General features: G+C 47.9%; 2 protein-coding genes across 3 annotated transcripts in view; one reads left to right on the top strand and one right to left on the bottom strand.

Moving 5' to 3' along the window:
- LOC119976609 overlaps positions 1-18,224 on the top strand; it is a 441,658-nt gene that overhangs the window by 322,551 nt on the left and 100,883 nt on the right. The window lies entirely within an intron of this gene.
- LOC119965317 overlaps positions 1-18,224 on the bottom strand; it is a 51,860-nt gene that overhangs the window by 21,613 nt on the left and 12,023 nt on the right. The window contains exons 3-4 of the mRNA XM_038795949.1: positions 16,840-16,928; positions 3,871-4,070 (exon numbers count right to left, since the gene is read on the bottom strand). Of these exons, the coding sequence (XP_038651877.1) occupies positions 3,871-4,070; positions 16,840-16,928 (289 nt within the window). The remainder of the gene's footprint in view (positions 1-3,870; positions 4,071-16,839; positions 16,929-18,224) is intronic.

Raw genomic sequence — 18,224 nt, 5'->3', positions numbered from 1 at the left:
CCTGCAGGTTAGGCTATGGCGGCATTAGTGAGTGCCAGCTCCCTCCAGGGAGGACGGGGCAGCAGTGCAGCAACAAGATGAATGACCTGTTTGACATGGACAGGCCACGTTTGCCTCTCCCAGTCTCTCACTGCACCTTTCACCCACCTCTCCCACTTGCAAGGTGATCTCTCACCCAGCCACTTCACCGGTTGCCCACCTGTCACGAGGCCTTCTTCCCCCCCCCCCCCCCCCCCCCCCCCCCCCCCCCCCCCCCACGACACCAATCCCCATGGTGCCCCTCCTCCTCTACTCTGCTCCTCACATTCCCCCTTCCACTCCAGCCCCATTCATGCCATTCCTCAACCATCTTAACTGTCAGGACATCTGCCTACGATCTCCCCATCTGTTTCTCCGCAGGACAAACAGTCATGACAGGGCACAGTCACCTGGAGTGATGCGTGAGCGCCATTGCCTCACCCCATCAGAGCCCTTGAGTGGCCGGGAGGGGCGAGATCAGGGAGGGGCAAATGGGGGCAGTGAGCAAAAGTGGGAACCTTCAGGACAGTCAAGGGCCCCATGAGCAAACATCTCACATCATTTATCCCCCGTGATGTACTCATGCCATCTCCCTTCCCTTTCCGGGCAATCAGACAAGCAGCCCAACTGGAAGCCTGTGTCCAGTGGGGTCCTGCAGGGGTCAGTGTTGGGGCCCTTGCTGTTTGTGGTTTATATAAATGATTTAGATATGAATGTCGGTGGGTTGATCAGTAAGTTTGCGGACGATACAAAAATTGGTGAGGTGGTAAATAGTGAGGAGGATAACCTTCGATCACAGGAGGATACGGGCAGTCTAGTCAAAGTAGAATAGAGTAGAATAGAAGAATAGGATTCCTACTGTGCAGAAGGAGGGCCATTTGGCCTATCAAGTCTGCACTGACCCCTCTGAAAGAGTACCCTACCAAGGCTGACTCCTCCACCCTATCCCCATAACCCCATCTAACCTGCACATCGCTGGCACTAAGAGGCAACAGATCATGGCCAATCCACCTAATCTGCACACCTTTGGACTGTGGAAGGAAACCAGAGCACCCGGAGGAAACCCACGCGGATACGGGGAGACAGTCAGCCGAGGTTGCAATTGACCCCGGGTCGCTGGCGCAGTGAGACAGCAGTGCTAGCCACTGTGCCACTGTGCCGGCCCAAATGATGGTGATCAGTGGCAAATGGAATTCAATCCGGATAAGTGTGAGGTAATGCACTTCGGCAGGACAAAAAAAGTCAAGGGAATACATGATAAACGACAGGACCCTGAGAAGCAACAAGGATCAGAGGGACCTTGGCGTGCATGTAAACCCATCCCTTAAGGTAGCAGAGCAGGTGGACACAGTGATTAAGAAGAAATTTGGTATACTTGCTGTTATTAGCCGAGGCACAGAGATAAAGAGCAGAGAGATTATGCTGGAACTGTATAAAAACGTTGGTTAGGCTGCAGTTCTAGAATCCACATTATTGGAGGGATGTGATAGCACTGGAAAGGGTGCAGAGGAGATTTACCAGGATGTTGCCTGGGCTGGAGAGTTTTAGTTATGAAGAGAGATTGGATAGACTGGGATTGTTTTCCTTGGAACAGAGACTGTCACTGAACTGATTAGGAAGGAAATAGGGAGACACGGGGCTGGATTCTCTGTTTTTGGGACTATGTCCCCACGCAATCATGAAAACTGTGGGGCGTGATTCTCCGCCCCCCACGCCAGGTGGGAGAATAGCGAGAGGGCCTCCTCGACATTTTTCCACGCCCTCCCACTATTCCCCCCCCCCCCCCCAACGCCCGACCCACGCCATGAATCGCCGCTCGCTGTTTTTTACGGCGAGCGGCGATTCTCCGAGGCCGATGGGCCCCGAGCGGCCGGGCCTTCACGCCTGTTTCACCATGGCAGCAAAACACACCTGCTCGCTGCCGGTCGTGAAACGGGCGGCAGATGCCTGTTTGGGGCATCTAGAGGCCCGATTGGCACGGGAGCACCACGACTGTGCTCGGGAGGGGACAGGCCCGCGATCGGTGCCCACCGATCATCAGGCCAGCGTCCAAAACAGACGCACTATTTCCCCTCTGCCGCCCCAGCAAGATCAAGCTGCCACGTCTTGCTGGGCGGCTGAGGAGAAAGACGCCAACTGCGCATGCGCGGGTTGGCGTTGATTCAACCTGCGCATGCACGGCTGACGTCATCGGCCGCGTCAGCCGCCGTGACGCTTGACGTGCGGCCTTGACGACCGTCGTCAAGGCCACGCAGCAGTGACGCACGGGGCCGCGCTCCTAGCCCCGCCCGGGGGAGGAGAATCGGCCCCGGAAGTGGCCGTGAAGGCTGCCATGGGTCACGGCCTGTCCCACGGCAGCCTTTACGATTCTCCGCATTGTGGAGAATCGCGCCCGTGGTCTTTTACGGCAGAAAAACTGGCGTCAAAAGGCCACGGATTCACAGCCTTGCAGGGCTAGCAGGCAGCTGTCATGGAGCTTGACGCTCCAGCTGCCGATATGGCCCCCCCACACATCCGGGTCAGAAGCCATGCGTGCTCACGACGGCGACCTCCAACGCCCGCGCCGTGCTCCATGCAGGCCCTGATCATGGCCTGAGCTCCTTCCTCTTCTATCTCTGTGAGTTGCCCCTCGACCCCTCCTCGACCTCCTCCTCATCCGTGAAGATGTGTCACTCCCCCATCTTCTCATTATAGTAAGTCTCCACAGTGTTTGTGGCCTCCATACTGGTGTCATCAGGACACCCCTTGAGTGTGTACCCCTTGTCCCCAAGGAGCCAATCCTGCAGATGCTGCTCTCCCTCAACAAGTTTGGGATCTGATATCGTCCCAAGATGTAACTGTCATGGGTGTGTTATGTGCACTGCGTGGTCACAAGCCAGTTGGATATTGAGGGAGTGGAATCCCTTGCAGTTCATGTATGGTACCTCATGATACCATGGAGGCTGAAGGGCCAGGTGGGTGCAGTTTATCCCACCCTGCAACCCGGTTTGCCTGCTAAACGGGTGAAACAAATGGTCCTGACGTCCGAAGTCGCCATGTCCCGGTCCAAATTGATATACATGTGGGCTGTCACATCAAGGGCATCTGTCCCACCTCCCTAATGCATTAGTGTGCAGCTGACTGGGAAATGCCACACAGGTCAACAGTGCTGCTCTGAAACGAGCCGCTTGCGAGACGTTCAGAGTGGCGGAAACTTTAATAATAATATTTTTTATTAGTGTCAAAAGAAGGCTTACATTAACAGTGCAATGAAGCTATTGTGAAAATCCCCTTGTTGTCACACTCCAGCGCCTGTTCGGGTACACTGAGGGGGAATTCAGAATGTTCAATTCACCAAACAACACGTCTTTCAGGCCACGTGCAGTGGGTGCTGTTCCCCATTCCATGTGGTGCCAGCTCTTGCAGGATATAGCAAAGATGGTCCACCGCCCTCCAGGACAAGTTCAGCCTTCTCCAGCACTGTGGCTCCGACATTGTAGATGACATGTCTCAAACGGGGCTGTTTTCTCTGTGGTGCAGCTCCCAGAACAGCTATAGGCCCAGCCTATTGTGTTTCCTGATTCTCTCGGATGTTGAGCCTGCGCCGCATTTCTCACTGATGGCTAATGCGGACTCAAAACCACCCCCACTCTCTCCCAAAGCACTGTGGCTGTTGAAGGTTTTGCCTTGGTGAACCGCTGCAGTCTCTGAGGTGTAGGTACATCCACAGTTCTGTCAATAGATTTTTATTTTGTAAGAGTATCGAGAGATTTGGAACAAAGGTCAGTGAATATTGTTGAGGTGTAGATCAGCCCTTATTGTTGAATGGCGGAACAGACTTGAAGGTCTGAAATGGTTTCTTCCTGTTCTTACTGCCTAAATCACCCTGATAACAGAAAAGTTTCAAGGCAGTCAGTGATGAAATGGTCAGCTCACACCACCGGGCTCCATCACACAGGTGCATTCCAAGGTTCTGACTGGTGGTGAGCAACTCCTGTCCATCTTTGTATCCACAATGGGAGATGTGTTCAGAATGCCGGCTTCCTGACTCAACGTGGTTGGACTGGTTTGAACTATCAGGAAAGAATGAACAGGCTGGGGTTCTTGGTTCCAGTAGAGACGAGAATGAAGGGTGAGCTTGTAGAGTTGAGAAAGGTTTTGATAGGTGAGATGTGGAGAAGGTGTTTCCACTTGTCGGGGAGACTAAATATAAGGTCAGTACTAACGAATCTAACCACGAATTGAGGAGAAGGTTCTTCACCCAGAGAGTGGTGAGAACGTGGAACTCACTCCCACAGCGAATGATTGAGATGAATTATATAAAAACACCTGGAGGAAGAAAGGAATAGGAGGCTTGGGCGGGAGGAGATTCAGGTCAAAAAGACTGGTACCTGCGAGTTGGGGCGGAATGGCCTGTTTCTGTGCTGTGTAGTCCATATAAAACTAAGTAATAGCCTAACCAAACAAATATTTACCAACTTAGTTTTTAAATTTATTTCTCTGGTTGGCAATCCATCTTCTACAAGTGACTGCCAATCTTCCTCCCTAAATCACAGCGTAGGATAAATATCAGCCAAAACAAACTCATTATTCACTCGAGTAATGTTGGCGGATCTTGCTGTGCACATACTGCTGGACGTGTTCAGCAGCATGTGAACATTCTCAGCATATGGGCATCGCTAGTAAAGGTGGAATTAACTGCCCATTTGTCAGAGAAGGTGATGGTAACCCGCCTTGGTGAACCACTGCAGTCCACGTATTGATGTTTTGGTAAAAACCGAGAGGCTAGCGGGCCATGTTCACGGCGGTTAAAAGTCAACCGCACTGGTTTGGGCCGGAGTCACATAAAGGGGCTGCCTGGGAAAGGACAACAGGTTCCTCTCCCTAAAGGACATTGGTAAACCAGTTGGACTTTTACAGACAACTTCATGGTTACTTTTACCAATGGTAGCTGGTTACTTACTTTAAATTTTTTTGAAACTGGATTAAAATCCTCAGACTTGCCCATTGTTGGATTTGAAATCACACTTGTTGAATTATTGGTCTAGATTATGAGTTCTGTGACACTATAACTACACAATCAACCTTAAATTCACAGGACACAAAGCATCTGGGGACATTACTGAGGCCAAGAATGAGATAAATGGATGTTCATACCGCTCACGCTTGTCCATTACATTGTCCTTCACATTGACAATATTACATCCTCCAATGAGAGCACTCAACTCTGGGTTACTTCTGCATGGCCTATTGTCCATCCTGAGGAATTCAGGTGTGGACGAGGAGGAACGGGTAGAGAACGCATCTGAGCCTGGTGTCTCTGTTGGGCTAGTGACAAGTTTCCTAGACCAGTTTGATAACTGGCTATGATTTGGGAATCTCAATCTGGAGACCGGACAGCTCAAATTCAAAGGAGCACATTTAATCCTGTCTCCAAGACCTGGGGTTGGATTGGACTTCCAACCTCTGGTTTTGTGCGGTTTCGTTCCTATTGTTGGTCGAGAGGAGTTGGGGTCACCTGTGCTGGCCAGGTCGACACCCCCCCCCCCCTTCTGGGGCTTAGGTTGTTGACCGCCTGGGTCTGGGTCGAGGTGTGTCCTGTACAGGACCGAACTAGCGTAGCTTCGGTGAGGTGCAAGGGCAGGGGTATCATGATAGTCCTTGAGGCCAGTTCTCCGATCTTTTCTTCTTCCTTGCTTCATGGTTATTTTCTTGCCGCCCCTTGGATGGGGGTACCTCCCCTGGTGGTGCTGTGGGGAGCCCAGTGTGGTTGGATCTGCATGTGGAGCAGTGGCTGTTTGCAATTGGTCTGAGGTTTGTGCCCAGTAATTATCTTTATTCTTTTCGAGCTGAGATTTGGGAGGAGCCGCCTGGCGGCAGATTGGCCAGTTCACGTTTAGTTTTAAGCTGCTTTGTAGATCTGAGGGATTAGCTCTGGCAGTTTTTGGCTTCTTCTTCACTGTTCTTCTGGCTTGGAGAGGTTTTGGGGGCACTGCTTCTACATTTCTTAGTATTAGTGTCTTGCGAGCTGAATGCAGTAGTGGTGGATGGTCTGCGTGTCGGGGACATTTGGATACGGATCTACGTTGGCTTTTGGGTGGCTTCAATCCTTTCCTCTTTGGAGTGGTCCTAGTTGTTGGGGAGGGGGGGGGGGGTCTCGTAGTTCCAGCGTGGGTGCGGGTCGGCCCTCCCACCCAGAGCACTCCCCGTTTTAGGTGTTGGTCTGACAGCCCTCTCTCCCCGGAGTGGGATTCCCCGTCTTTTACGACTGGTACCAGACTATATTCCTTTTGCTCTTTGTCCCACAATGTCCTGTTGTCCTCTTGGCAGTGGTAATGAGGCTGGAGGTCCATTGATCTGTTTTGTCCTCTGAACTGGGGCTGTGAGATGGGGCTACGGGGGTTCGGATTCTTGCTCTTGGCTCAATGTTCATGCTTTCTTTTTGCTTTTTCTATGGGAGACCCTGGGGTGCGAATTATGGCCTGCTGGTGCCTGGTCCTCTCTTTGTCACTTTGCCATCTTGTGGTGAAAAAGTGGATGCCTGAGTCTGAGAAGAGTTGAAATTGCGCGGTAAGAGTTAGTCAAATTCCCGGGAGTACTGGGTTCTTGGGTTGTTGTTTTTTAATTCTGTCATTCTGGTTTGAAGTTATGGGTCTGGTGTAGGTCTGTGATGTTGCCTGGGATATTGCGCTTGATTAATAAGGAGATCGGGGTTATGGGAGAAGGTAGGAGAATGGGGATGTGAAAAATATCAGCCATGATTGAATGGCGGAGCAGACTCGATGGGCCGAGTGGCCTAATTCTGCTCCTATGTCTTATGGTCTTATGTATCCTGTTTGGTTGCAGGCAGGCCATTATCTGTGAAAGGAGCATATTGGGGATTGGAGCTTTTCACAGTAACTTCATTTGAAGCCTACTTGTGACAATAAGCGATTTTCATTTCATTTCATTTCATTTATCCGGCCTTGTTTGTTACCAATTATGCAATGACTGTTGTTTTGTGCTCTACCTGTTCTACATTGATACCTTTGCCTATCGTTGTCCTTATGTTTGTTCTGAGGCCATTTTTAAAATAAAAAATTGAAAATACCAATAAATAAACATTAGGGTGGAATTCTTGCATGAGTAGTAATACGACTAGACTGTTAGATACTTTGCTGGTCTCAAACAAAAATGCATTTATATTCAGACAAATCAGGACCTAAAAATTATAAACATTTCATCCTTGTTTTTAAATCCCATTATCCTCCTGTCCCTCCCTATCTCTGGAATCTCCTCCAGTCCTTCAACTCTCCAGGATTTGTGTTCATCAAATTCTGGCCTCTTGCGCATTTCCGATTTTTAATCTGAGTCTCCAGCAATGGAATCCCCCCTCCCCCCGCCCATCTCTCTCTCTCTTCCTTCTTTAATCTTCTCCTGCTGCTAATCTCTGTTCCTATGTTACAAATGCTCCTTCGAAATTACCTTTTTGGCGAAACTTTGACATTCTAATGTCTGCTTACGTGGCTCAAATTGTGTGAGATCATCACTCGTGTAAAGTGGGAGGCTTTGCTACTTTAAAGGTGCTTCTCGAATGGAACATGTTTTCTGTGTGGTGTTGTGGGGAGGTGGTGGGGGTCACTTTTGATACTCTGACCCATTGGAGAGAAGGTGTGTCACTGGGGTTACACTGTGTCCACTGCTGTAATAAGAGTGTGAATATACTTCCATTTTCCAAATATCTGAATGGAAAACTGGGATAGCTGAGTTGTCATGGAGAGTGTGTGCTGTGGGTGTTTGGATGTTGGGCTAGAGGAATGGGCTATTAACTCATATTCGGAACTCTCTGATTGGACAGTGCAGTGAGGTGGTTTCACATTCAAAACAATCAAGTTCCTTTCAGATTTTGTCCCTCAAGGTTTAGACAAACTATTAGCAGGCAGTGAGTTTCCTGAACCTTATAATCAGCAAAGGACAATGATAGAAGGTAAAATGAAGGAGATTTCAGATAGAAAACAGCAGAGAGTTGTGTGTGTGTGAAACCGGAGAGACCAGGCCAGGCTGGATCAGAGAGGTTGTTGAAGGAACAGGGAAAAGAGTGATATGGGAATAAAAGCAGGCTGTCTTACTGAAACTGCAGACTGTCTTCTGTATAAATACAAACAATAGACACAAGGAAAATAAACTTTCAGCCATGATGCTAGGCTTTTTCTCAGGGCTGGGTGAGTGGCTGGGTGATGGACCAACCACAGGGATAGACTGAAGGGAGCAATACACGGTAACTATGGAGGCAAGCGTTCACACTGAAAGTACATTTAAATATAGTTTTATAATTTCCCAAACAAATATTTCCACTCAATGAAGGGATGTCTCTTGTATTGTCATCGCTACAGAGTAAAGGTGGGAAAACGCAGGAGTAACCTCAACAAAACCAGAAAACCCTCTGGTGATACAGTCAGTTCAAAATTCACTTCATATTGGTGACAATCAATTCAGAAACAAGATTTAAAACTCATTTTCCTTCACATTGAACTCAATTCGCAGAAGGCTGTGGATGGGTTTTGAAATATGAGGGGATTTTATGGGGTATCACTAGTTACAAAACAAGCCTGCTATCCATGGGTTAACATTCATTCATTCCAAATTGGACATTCCCTTTCAAAAATATATTAACTATACCCTGTTCCAGGACAACTTTTCATCTTCTATCCCAGTTTAAATCTGTTCACTCAAAACCACAACATACTTAACTAGGACTGTAACTTATACACACGCAGCCCGTGTGTTTTGGGGGGAAAACATATATATTCACGTGCACAGTCAAAGCGTGAGTCACGCCTTCAATGGTCAGGGAACAAATGTCTACTTCACACAACAGGCAGTCAGCAACATTGAAGACAACAGATTTTAATTGAAATCATTAACTTTCAGCCTAACTCTAAATAAAGAGGAATCTCCATAAATAAAACAGCTTTGAACGAATTCAAGTTCTATTTCTTTTCTCTTTTTGGAATTAATTTAGGTGATAAAGAGTCTCTAAAATTGCTTACCTTGTAGAGGTGAAAATGGTGCATAAACTTCTGAATAGCAGTGAACTGTCTATCTTACACTGTGAACTGGACACAGACTGTGAAGGTAGATTACTGTGAATTGTAGCTGTTGCTGCTGAGGGATATCTAGCTGGAAAGTCAGATGATGTTGGTTTTTATATCTGGGTGGATGGTGGGGCACTTCCTATGGGTGGAGTTAGGCTAATTCAGCTTGAGGAGAGAAGCCAGCTCCTTTCCTATAGAGCTTCACATCTCTACTAGGGTTTGCCCACAGGGTAAACTGCAGGGTCCAGTGGTGGAACATAGACGGCTGTGTGTGTCTGGAAATGTACTGGACCAGGCCACCCCCTCTTGCTGTGCACCTTTTGGCTCACACGCCAACAGTCACTGCACTATGACTTTATAAACGTAATTCACGATAAGTGTTATGGTTTATTTGTGAATAGTGTACAATGCTGTAATTCAATGTTCCTCTCTGATTCCTTCTGAATCATTATTACACATGGATTAGAATGACAATAACCAGCAGATTTGCTTCTCCCCTCCCCACTTCTCTCTTCTCCTTCCTTTTCTCTTTCCTTTTCTCCTTACCACATTTCTTCCTCCTTACCACGCCACCCCCCCCCCCCTGCCCTCCCCGCCTGCCTCCATCCTGAGTTGGAAATATATTACCGTTCTTTCACTGACACTGGATCAAAATCCTGGAGCCCTTCCCTACAGCACTGTGAATCATATAGAATTTACAGTGCAGAAGGAGGCCATTCAGCCCATTGAGTCTGCACCGGCTCTTGATAAGAGCACCCTACTTAAGCCCACACCACCAGCCTATCCCCGTAACCCAGTAACCCCACCTCACCTTTTTGGACACTAAGGGCAATTTAGCGTGGCCAATCCACCTAACCTGCACATCTTTGGACTGTGGGAGGAAACTGGAAGACCCGGAGGAAACCCACGCAGACACGGGGAGAACATGCAGACTCCACACAGACAGTGACCCAAGCCGGGAATCGAACCTGGCACCCTGGTAATGTGTTGGGTATGCTGGGTCTGCGAGGACTGCGTTTACCATAGCAGTGAGAGAGATAGGCTTCCAACACTTGGAGAAATGCAACTCTATTTTATTGAACTACCAACTGTTAAACATACTTGAACTGTGGGTTGACACTATGCTGAGTTGACTGGAGACCTGAGGCTAATCTGACCAGACTATCTTACTACCACATGGTGGATGTTCGTGTTGTTGCTACACGGGCTCTGGCTGTCTCAGAGGCTGCATCCCAAGAGAGCGGGAAAACTAGTGCCCTCTGGCTTTATAGTAGTCCTGTCTGGTGATTGGCTGCTGTGTTCTGTGTGTCAATTGGTCATCCTGTGTGTCAATCAATGTCTGTCTGTGCACCATCATATACTTGTGTGTATATTATGACACCTGGAGCTGTGAAGTAACAGTGCTAACCACCCTGCCACCTACCGACACCATGTTCACTGCAGCGGTTCAAGAAGGGAACTCACCACCACCATCTCAAGGGCAATTAGGGATGGGCAACAAATGCTGGCTTAGCCAACGAAGCTCACATCCCATGAAAGAATAAAAGTGTTTGCTCTGTAGAGTTATAAGCTATTTACAATGGATCCTGGCACTCGGCTAAGTCAGAGTGATGAAAGCATATGCCTCAAGTCTGATGCTAGAACCCAGGACATGTTTGCTGTAGTTACAGGCAGCTGATTTCATCAAATGTGGACAGTGGATTATCACCAGTTCCTCCACAATTCCCAAGTCACCGGAGTGGGATTCCGCGATGTTGCTCTGCACAAAATGGCTGCTGTTTCACCTGGACTCTGGGGGTAGAGCAGAAAGAGGATGATTAACAGATATTGGTGAATATCCCTTTAAAATACTTGGTCAAAGGTATATAGATTAAGGGCAGCACGGTGGCCTAGTGGTTAGCACAACCGCCTCACGGCGCTGAGTTCCCAGGTTCGATCCCGGCTCTGGGTCACTGTCCGTGTGGCCAATCCACCTACTCTGCACATTTTTGGGTTGTGGGCATGAAACCCACGCAGACACGGGGAGAATGTGCAAACTCCACACGGACAGTGACCCAGAGCCGGGATTCGAACCTGGGACCTCAGCGCCGTGAGGCAGTTGTGCTAACCACTAGGCCACCGTGTTGCCCTTTGTGACACTCATAAAGATTATTATTATTATACTGTCTATCACCACCAGCATCTTGGGGGCTCACCATAGACAAGAGGTTTTATTGGACTCCATATTAGCAGAGCGGATATAAGACTAGGCCAGAGAATGGGCATGTCCTCGTCTCTCAAAGCCGTTCCACCATCTCCATTGTTCAAGTCAGGATTGAGAGGGTTCACTGTGACTGTGATATATATTGTCTACGGAACACATTGCAGTGGTAGAGTAGGTTCATTTTGACTAAATGTTCTAGATCCACAACCTCCATCATCAAGAAAGCAACAATGGGAATGCCATCAACTCCAAATGTCTGGACTCAGGAAATCTCTGGACTCAATACACCCACCTCGGCAGACTGTTGTAGGGGGAGGGTGGCAGGGAGTGGAGGGATTGTGGGATGGAAGTGGATGAAGATCAGAGGATGCCAATGGGACAGCCGACAGCAAGATTTGCTGGTTAAAAGGTCCATCCCAGTCCTCTGGGACTTTTATCCCAATTATTTTGTTATATCATAGAATTTACAGTGCAGAAAGAGGCCACTCGGCCCATCGAGTCTGCACTGGCACTTACAAAGAGCATCCCAATCAAGCCCACCTATCCACCCTATCTCCGTAACCCAATCACCCCCAGTTAACCTTTTTGGACACTAAGGGCAATTTATCATGGCCAATCCACCTAACCCACACATCTTTGGACTGTGGGAGGAAACCGGAGCACCCGGAGGAAACCCACGCAGACATGGGGAGAACGTGCAGATTCCGCACAGACAGTGATCCAAGCCGGGATCAAACCTGGGACCCTGGAGTTGTGAAGTAACTGTGCTAACCACTATGCTCCCGTGCTGCCCATATGACATATTAGGTCCTCTGGCCCTCACTGTTCACACAATCTCACCGCCCCCACTCGCCCCATGCCAATGTGCCATCTCAATCCAATGCATGCCCTCATCCATCCCCATGGCACCTTATTGTCCCTATGGTAACTTAATGTGAAGTCATGATATCCACCCACCTCCCTGGGCCCTCATAATCCCTTTGCCAACTTTGTGCAAACTCATGTCAACTCATGATCTACTACCCACCATTATTTTCCCTTGCACGCTCCATGCCAAATTACCCAGTATCCACCATGGGCAGAACTCAGGATCCATTCTGAAATAAAATAAAATCAAGTTCTAAATATTTATTATAACGATCACTATATAAATAAAGTCTCATTCATGAAAGCCCATTTTAAACATATAAATCTCCTCAAGTACTTAATCCTGTATAAAACAAACATTTGTCTTCATAACATCAGATCAGAAGTAGGTAATCCGTCAATAGCCTCTTTAAACTTTCAATCAAACTGTGAACCTACAGTGCTCTACCCTCACTGTCGTAATGGCAAATTGTAGAGAGCAGCCATGCATTAATAATGATAACACTTAGGTTTGGTCAACAATCAGTTATTGATGTCTTAAAACTCACACAGGTACAGTCAGGCATTAAAAAATTTTTTTTAAAGGGCTGACCTTTTAAATAATTTAACAACTTGACAGTTTCACAGACCTTAACTGTCCTTCAAAAGCATTTATGACTTTTCTACAGATTCATGATACAGAGCAGGATCAGACCCTTTGTTATCATAAAATTGTGGTCTGTTTGAACTCAGCGTTATATTCAAATGGCCCTGTTGAGTTCCCATGTGTGGGAGTCATGTCTCATCTCTGTTCCCTCTCACCCCTGGCAAAAATAGGATTAATCAAAACAAGGACTTCCGATTTGGGTCCTGGGATTTTGTAAAGGTCCCCAGAAGCAGAAATCCAGTCCTCAGTGTCTATCCTTTCCATCCCCTCTTCCCATCGGAAACATGTATGTTTCAATTAGATCACCTCTCATTCTTCTAAACTCTCGAGAACATGCACCCAATTAGTACGAGAGTTTAGAAGAATGAGAGGTGATCTCATTGAAGAGTACAACATTGTTACATGGCTCTGCAGGCTAGATGTAGGAATGATGTTACCCTGTTGTATGAGGATGTCTCGCGGACATAATCTCAGAATAATACACTGTGGTTAGGCGGAATCTCTTCAGTTGGATGGTGGTTAATCTTTGAAATTTTCTACTCCAGAGGACTATGGAGGTTGAGTAATTCAGTACATTTAAAGAAAAGGTCAATAGATTTCCAGATAACAATGGCATAATGGGATACGGGGATAATACAGGGTGATGGTGTTGAGGTAGAAGATTAGCCATGATCTAATTAAATGTGGGGCAGGATCAAGGGGCCAAATGCTGCTCCTAAGTGCCTATGTTCCAATATTTGAAAGACCAAAACCATTGCTTCCAGTTCCCCCACGCACCCCTCCCCCCAACAAACTCTGCACCTTATCCCCCAACTCCATCCCTCTCCCTTGCAACAGTCCATGGTCAAAACAACCTTGGTAACATTTTAATCCCCCAAGATGTTCTCCCAACGGCATATCCACACTTCACTATTTGCCTATTTCCACCTCCATAACATCATTTGACTCGAACACTAGATTCAAAAACTGCTTCTTCCCGCTGTTACCAGACTCCTAAACGACCCTCTTATGGACTGACCTGATTAATACTACACCCCTGTATGCTTCACCCGATGCCGGTGCCTATGTATTTACATTGTGGACCTTGTGTTGCCCTATTATGTATTTTCTTTTTATTTTCTTTTCTCTTCATCTACTTAATGATCTGTTGAGCTGCTCGCAGAAAAATACTTTTCACTGTACCTCAGTAGACGTGACAATAAACAAATCCAATCCAACCCTGCTGAATTCCAAATCTGTTCCTTTGTTACACTGGATTTGACGAGTCGATTATTTTCATGGCTAGTCTGCCACATTCCTTTCTCCACAAACCTAACATCATCCAAAGCTCTGTTACCTGTATCTTAACTCGCAGCAGGAGCAGAATTTTATGGTCCCTCCGCAAGCAGGTTTACAGGTGGAGGGGTCTGCACAGCTCGGTAACTTTCCCCCAGCTACCCACCTGCTCACCCCTGACCTTACCACACCTACTCTTGCCCCAATTTAGACCCGTAAGTAGCCAATTAATGGCCACTTCCTGTCTTGTTTCTTTCTGTTTGTTAACACACTTTGAAATAACTTCATAGAATCATAGAATCCCTACAGTGCAGAAGGAAGGCCATTCAGCCCATCAAGTCCGCACCGACCCTTTGAAAGATCACCCTACCGAGGCCCAATCCCCGTCCTATTCCTGCAACCCCACCCTAAGGGGCAATTGATCACGGCCAATCCACCTAACCTGTACCTCTTTGGATTGCGGGAGGAAACCGGAGCACCCGGAGGAAACCCACGCAGACACGGGAAAAATGTGCAAACTCCACACAGTCACCTGAGGTTAGAATTAGGGGCTTGTTTAGCGCAGTGGGCTAAACAGCTGGCTTGTAATGCAGAACAAGACCAGCAGCGCAGGTTCAATTCCCGTAGCGGCCTCCCCAAACAGGTGCCGGAATGTGGCGACTAGGGGCTTTTCACAGTAACTTCATTGGAGCCTACTGGTGACAATAAGCTATTATTATTATTATTATCGGGGGGACACTGACAGTCAGGGACCTATACACGGACGACAGGATCGCAACACTGGACGAACTGACAGAGAAATTTCAGCTAGCTGGGGGGAACGAGCTACGGTACCTGCAGCTCAAAAACTTCCTACGAAAGGAGACAAGGACGTACCCACAACCGCCACGACAGACACTACTGGAAGACCTACTGGACGCAAGTATCCTAGAGAAAGGGAACTGTAGTGACATGTATGACCGACTGGTAGATAGGGACGACACCGTACTGGACGCAACAAGGAGGAAATGGGAGGACGACCTGGGGATGGAGATCGGGTGGGGACTCTGGAGCGAAGCACTGCATAGGGTCAACTCCACCTCCACGTGCGCAAGGCTCAGCCTGACGCAACTAAAAGTGGTACATAGAGCCCACTTAACAAGAACCCGTATGAGTAGGTTCTTCCCGGAGGTGGAAGACAGATGTGAACGGTGCCAAAGAGGCCCGGCCAACCACGCCCACATGTTCTGGTCCTGCCCCAGACTCGTGGAGTACTGGACAGCCTTCTTCGAGGTAATGTCCAAAGTGGTGGGAGTGAGGGTGGAGCCATGCCCGATAGTGGCGGTCTTCGGGGTTTCAGAACAGCCAGATCTATTCCTGGGGAGGAGGGCGGATGCCCTTGCCTTTGCCTCCCTGATCGCCCGCCGTAGAATCCTGTTTGGCTGGCGGTCAGCAGCACCGCCCAGAGCTGCGGACTGGCTGTCCGACCTCTCGGAATCTCTCCAAATGGAGAAAATCAAATTTGCCATCCGAGGGTCGGACGACGGCTTCCACAGAACGTGGGAGCCATTCATGCGACTGTTCCGGGACCTATTTGTGGCCAATGTACAAGAGGAAGAATAGTCGGGGGAAGGTAGCGGGAGGGGGGGGGGGGGCTACAGGTTCGTTACGGGGGTTCGATGGCTAGCTAAGGCCCAAAACCAAGCTAAATAAACATGTTGAGGGGGGGAGGGGGGGGGGGGGGGCGCAGTTACTACTACGAAGATGCTTACCTGTAAATATGTGTGTTAATTTTTGCGTGTTTGTTTTTGTTTGTTTTTTTTTTCTCTCTCCTAACAATTTGTAATTTGTTCAATATAAAATACGAAAACTGAATAAAAACATTTATAAAAAAAAAAAAATTATTATTATTATTATCACTGGCCCTATGAGGCAGCAGTGCCAATCACTATGTCAAGGTGCTGCCCTGGGGATGATTTACTATGTTAATGGTGATGTATAAATGCAAGTTGCTGTGGAGGAATCATGAGTTGGAGATTGTTTTGTCTGTATTATCGGAACAAAAACAAACCCATTTTCCACCAGTGAGGCCAATATCAGGCTCAACTTGGACTCTTTGCAAAGGTCAGATCATCTGCTGACACTGACCAACTGGCTACCTTACTTGGATGATGAAGAACAAGAAGAAAGAAAGCTGTGCATTCATATAGCACCTTTTACAACCTCAGGCCATCCTAAAGGGCTTTTCAACCAATGAAGAACTAACAAAGTGCAGTCACTGTTGTAACATAGAAAACATAGCTGCACAGCAAGATCCCAAAGCAGTAATACGTTTCAGTGATTTTAGGTGATGGTCAAATATTGTGCAGGTTTCTGGGAATTTCTTTTTTTTTTTAATTTCTTTTTTTTTGTAAAATTTAGATTACCCAATTATTTTTTCCAATTAAGGGGCAATTTAGCGTGGCCAATCCACCTACTCTGCACATTTTTGGGTTGTGGGGGCGAAACCCACGCAGACATGGGGAGAATGTGCAAACTCCACACGGACAGTGACCCAGAGCCGGGATCAAACCTGGGACCTCAGCGCCGTGAGGCGGTTGTGCTAACCACTAGGCCACCGTGCTGCCCTTCTGGGGATTTCTACCCTGCTCTTCAATATCGTGCAGTGGGATATTTTCCAGCCACTCTTCACAGCAGGCAGGGGCCTCAGATCAGGGGAAACATGCAGCTCTGGAACTGGAGCCCAGGATGAGACTGTGGTGATAATGATGACCATCACTATCCGAGTGTTTACTCACCCACTGCAGGACTCGCCATCCTTTATCATCCCTTTAGACATTAGGATTGGCAACTGTGTATTCCATTTTGCACACTCATAGCTGGCCCCCTGCAGGGGAAAAGGCCACAGAACACAAGGGGGAAGAACCAGATGTGATTACCTCGCCATCTAAACTTTGGCGACTGCATTCGGATAGTGATGGTCACCATTATCACCTCAGTCTCATCCTGGGCTCCAGTTCCAGAGCTGCATGTTTCCCCTGATCTGAGGCCCCTGCCTGCTGTGAAGAGTGGCTGGAAAATATCCCACTGCACGATATTGAAGAGCAGGGTAGAAATCCCCAGTAACCTGCACAATGTTTGACCATCACCTAAAATCACTGAAACGTATTACTGCTTTGGGATCTTGCAGTAAGAATGAACACCAACACCTCCTCCACAATAGTCCTCAATACCGGTGCCCCGCAAGGCTGCGTACTTAGCCCCCTACTCTACTCCCTGTACACACACGACTGCGTGGCAAAACTTGGTTCCAACTCCATCTACAAGTTTGCTGACAATACGACCATAGTGGGCTGGATCTCGAATAACGATGAGTCACAATACAGGAGGGAGATAGAGAACCTAGTGGAGTGGTGTAACGACAACAATCTCTCCCTCAATGCCAGCAAAACTAAAGAGCTGGTCATCGACTTCAGAAAGGAAAGTACTGTACACACCCCTGTCAGCATCAACGGGGCCAAGGTGGAGATGGTTAGCAGTTTCAAATTCCTAGGGGTGCACATCACCAAAAATCTGTCCTGGTCCACTCACATCAACGCTATCACCAAGAAAGCACAACAGCGCCTATACTTCCTCAGGAAACTAAGGAAATTCAGCATGTCCACATTAACCCTTACCAACTTTTACAGATGCACTATAGAAAGCATCCTATCTGGCTGCATCACAGTCTGGTATGGCAACTGCTCGGCCCAGGACCGCATGGAACTTCAGACAGTCGTGAATACCGCCCAGTCCATCACACAAACCTGCCTCCCATCCATTGATTCCATCTACATCTCCTGCTGCCGGGGGAAAGCAGGCAGCATAATCAAGGATCCCTCCCACCCGGCTTACTCACTTTTCCAACTTTTTCCATCGGATAGGAGATACAGAAGGCTGAGAACACGCACAAACAGACTCAAAAACAGCTTCTTCCCCACTGTCACCAGACTCCTAAATGACCCTCTTATGGACTGACCTCATTAACACTACACCCTGTATGCTTCATCCGATGCCTTATGTAGTTACATTGTGTACCTTGTGTTGCCCTATTACGTATTTTCTTGTATTTTCTTGAGTTTTGTTTAATTCCCTTTTTTTCCATGTACTGAATGATCTGTTGAGCTGCTTGCAGAAAAATGCT

This window comes from Scyliorhinus canicula, chromosome 1 (assembly GCF_902713615.1).
Source record: "Scyliorhinus canicula chromosome 1, sScyCan1.1, whole genome shotgun sequence".
NCBI lineage: Eukaryota > Metazoa > Chordata > Chondrichthyes > Carcharhiniformes > Scyliorhinidae > Scyliorhinus > Scyliorhinus canicula.
Note: the sequence above shows the minus strand (reverse complement) of the source record. Positions and strands in the feature narration are given on the sequence as shown.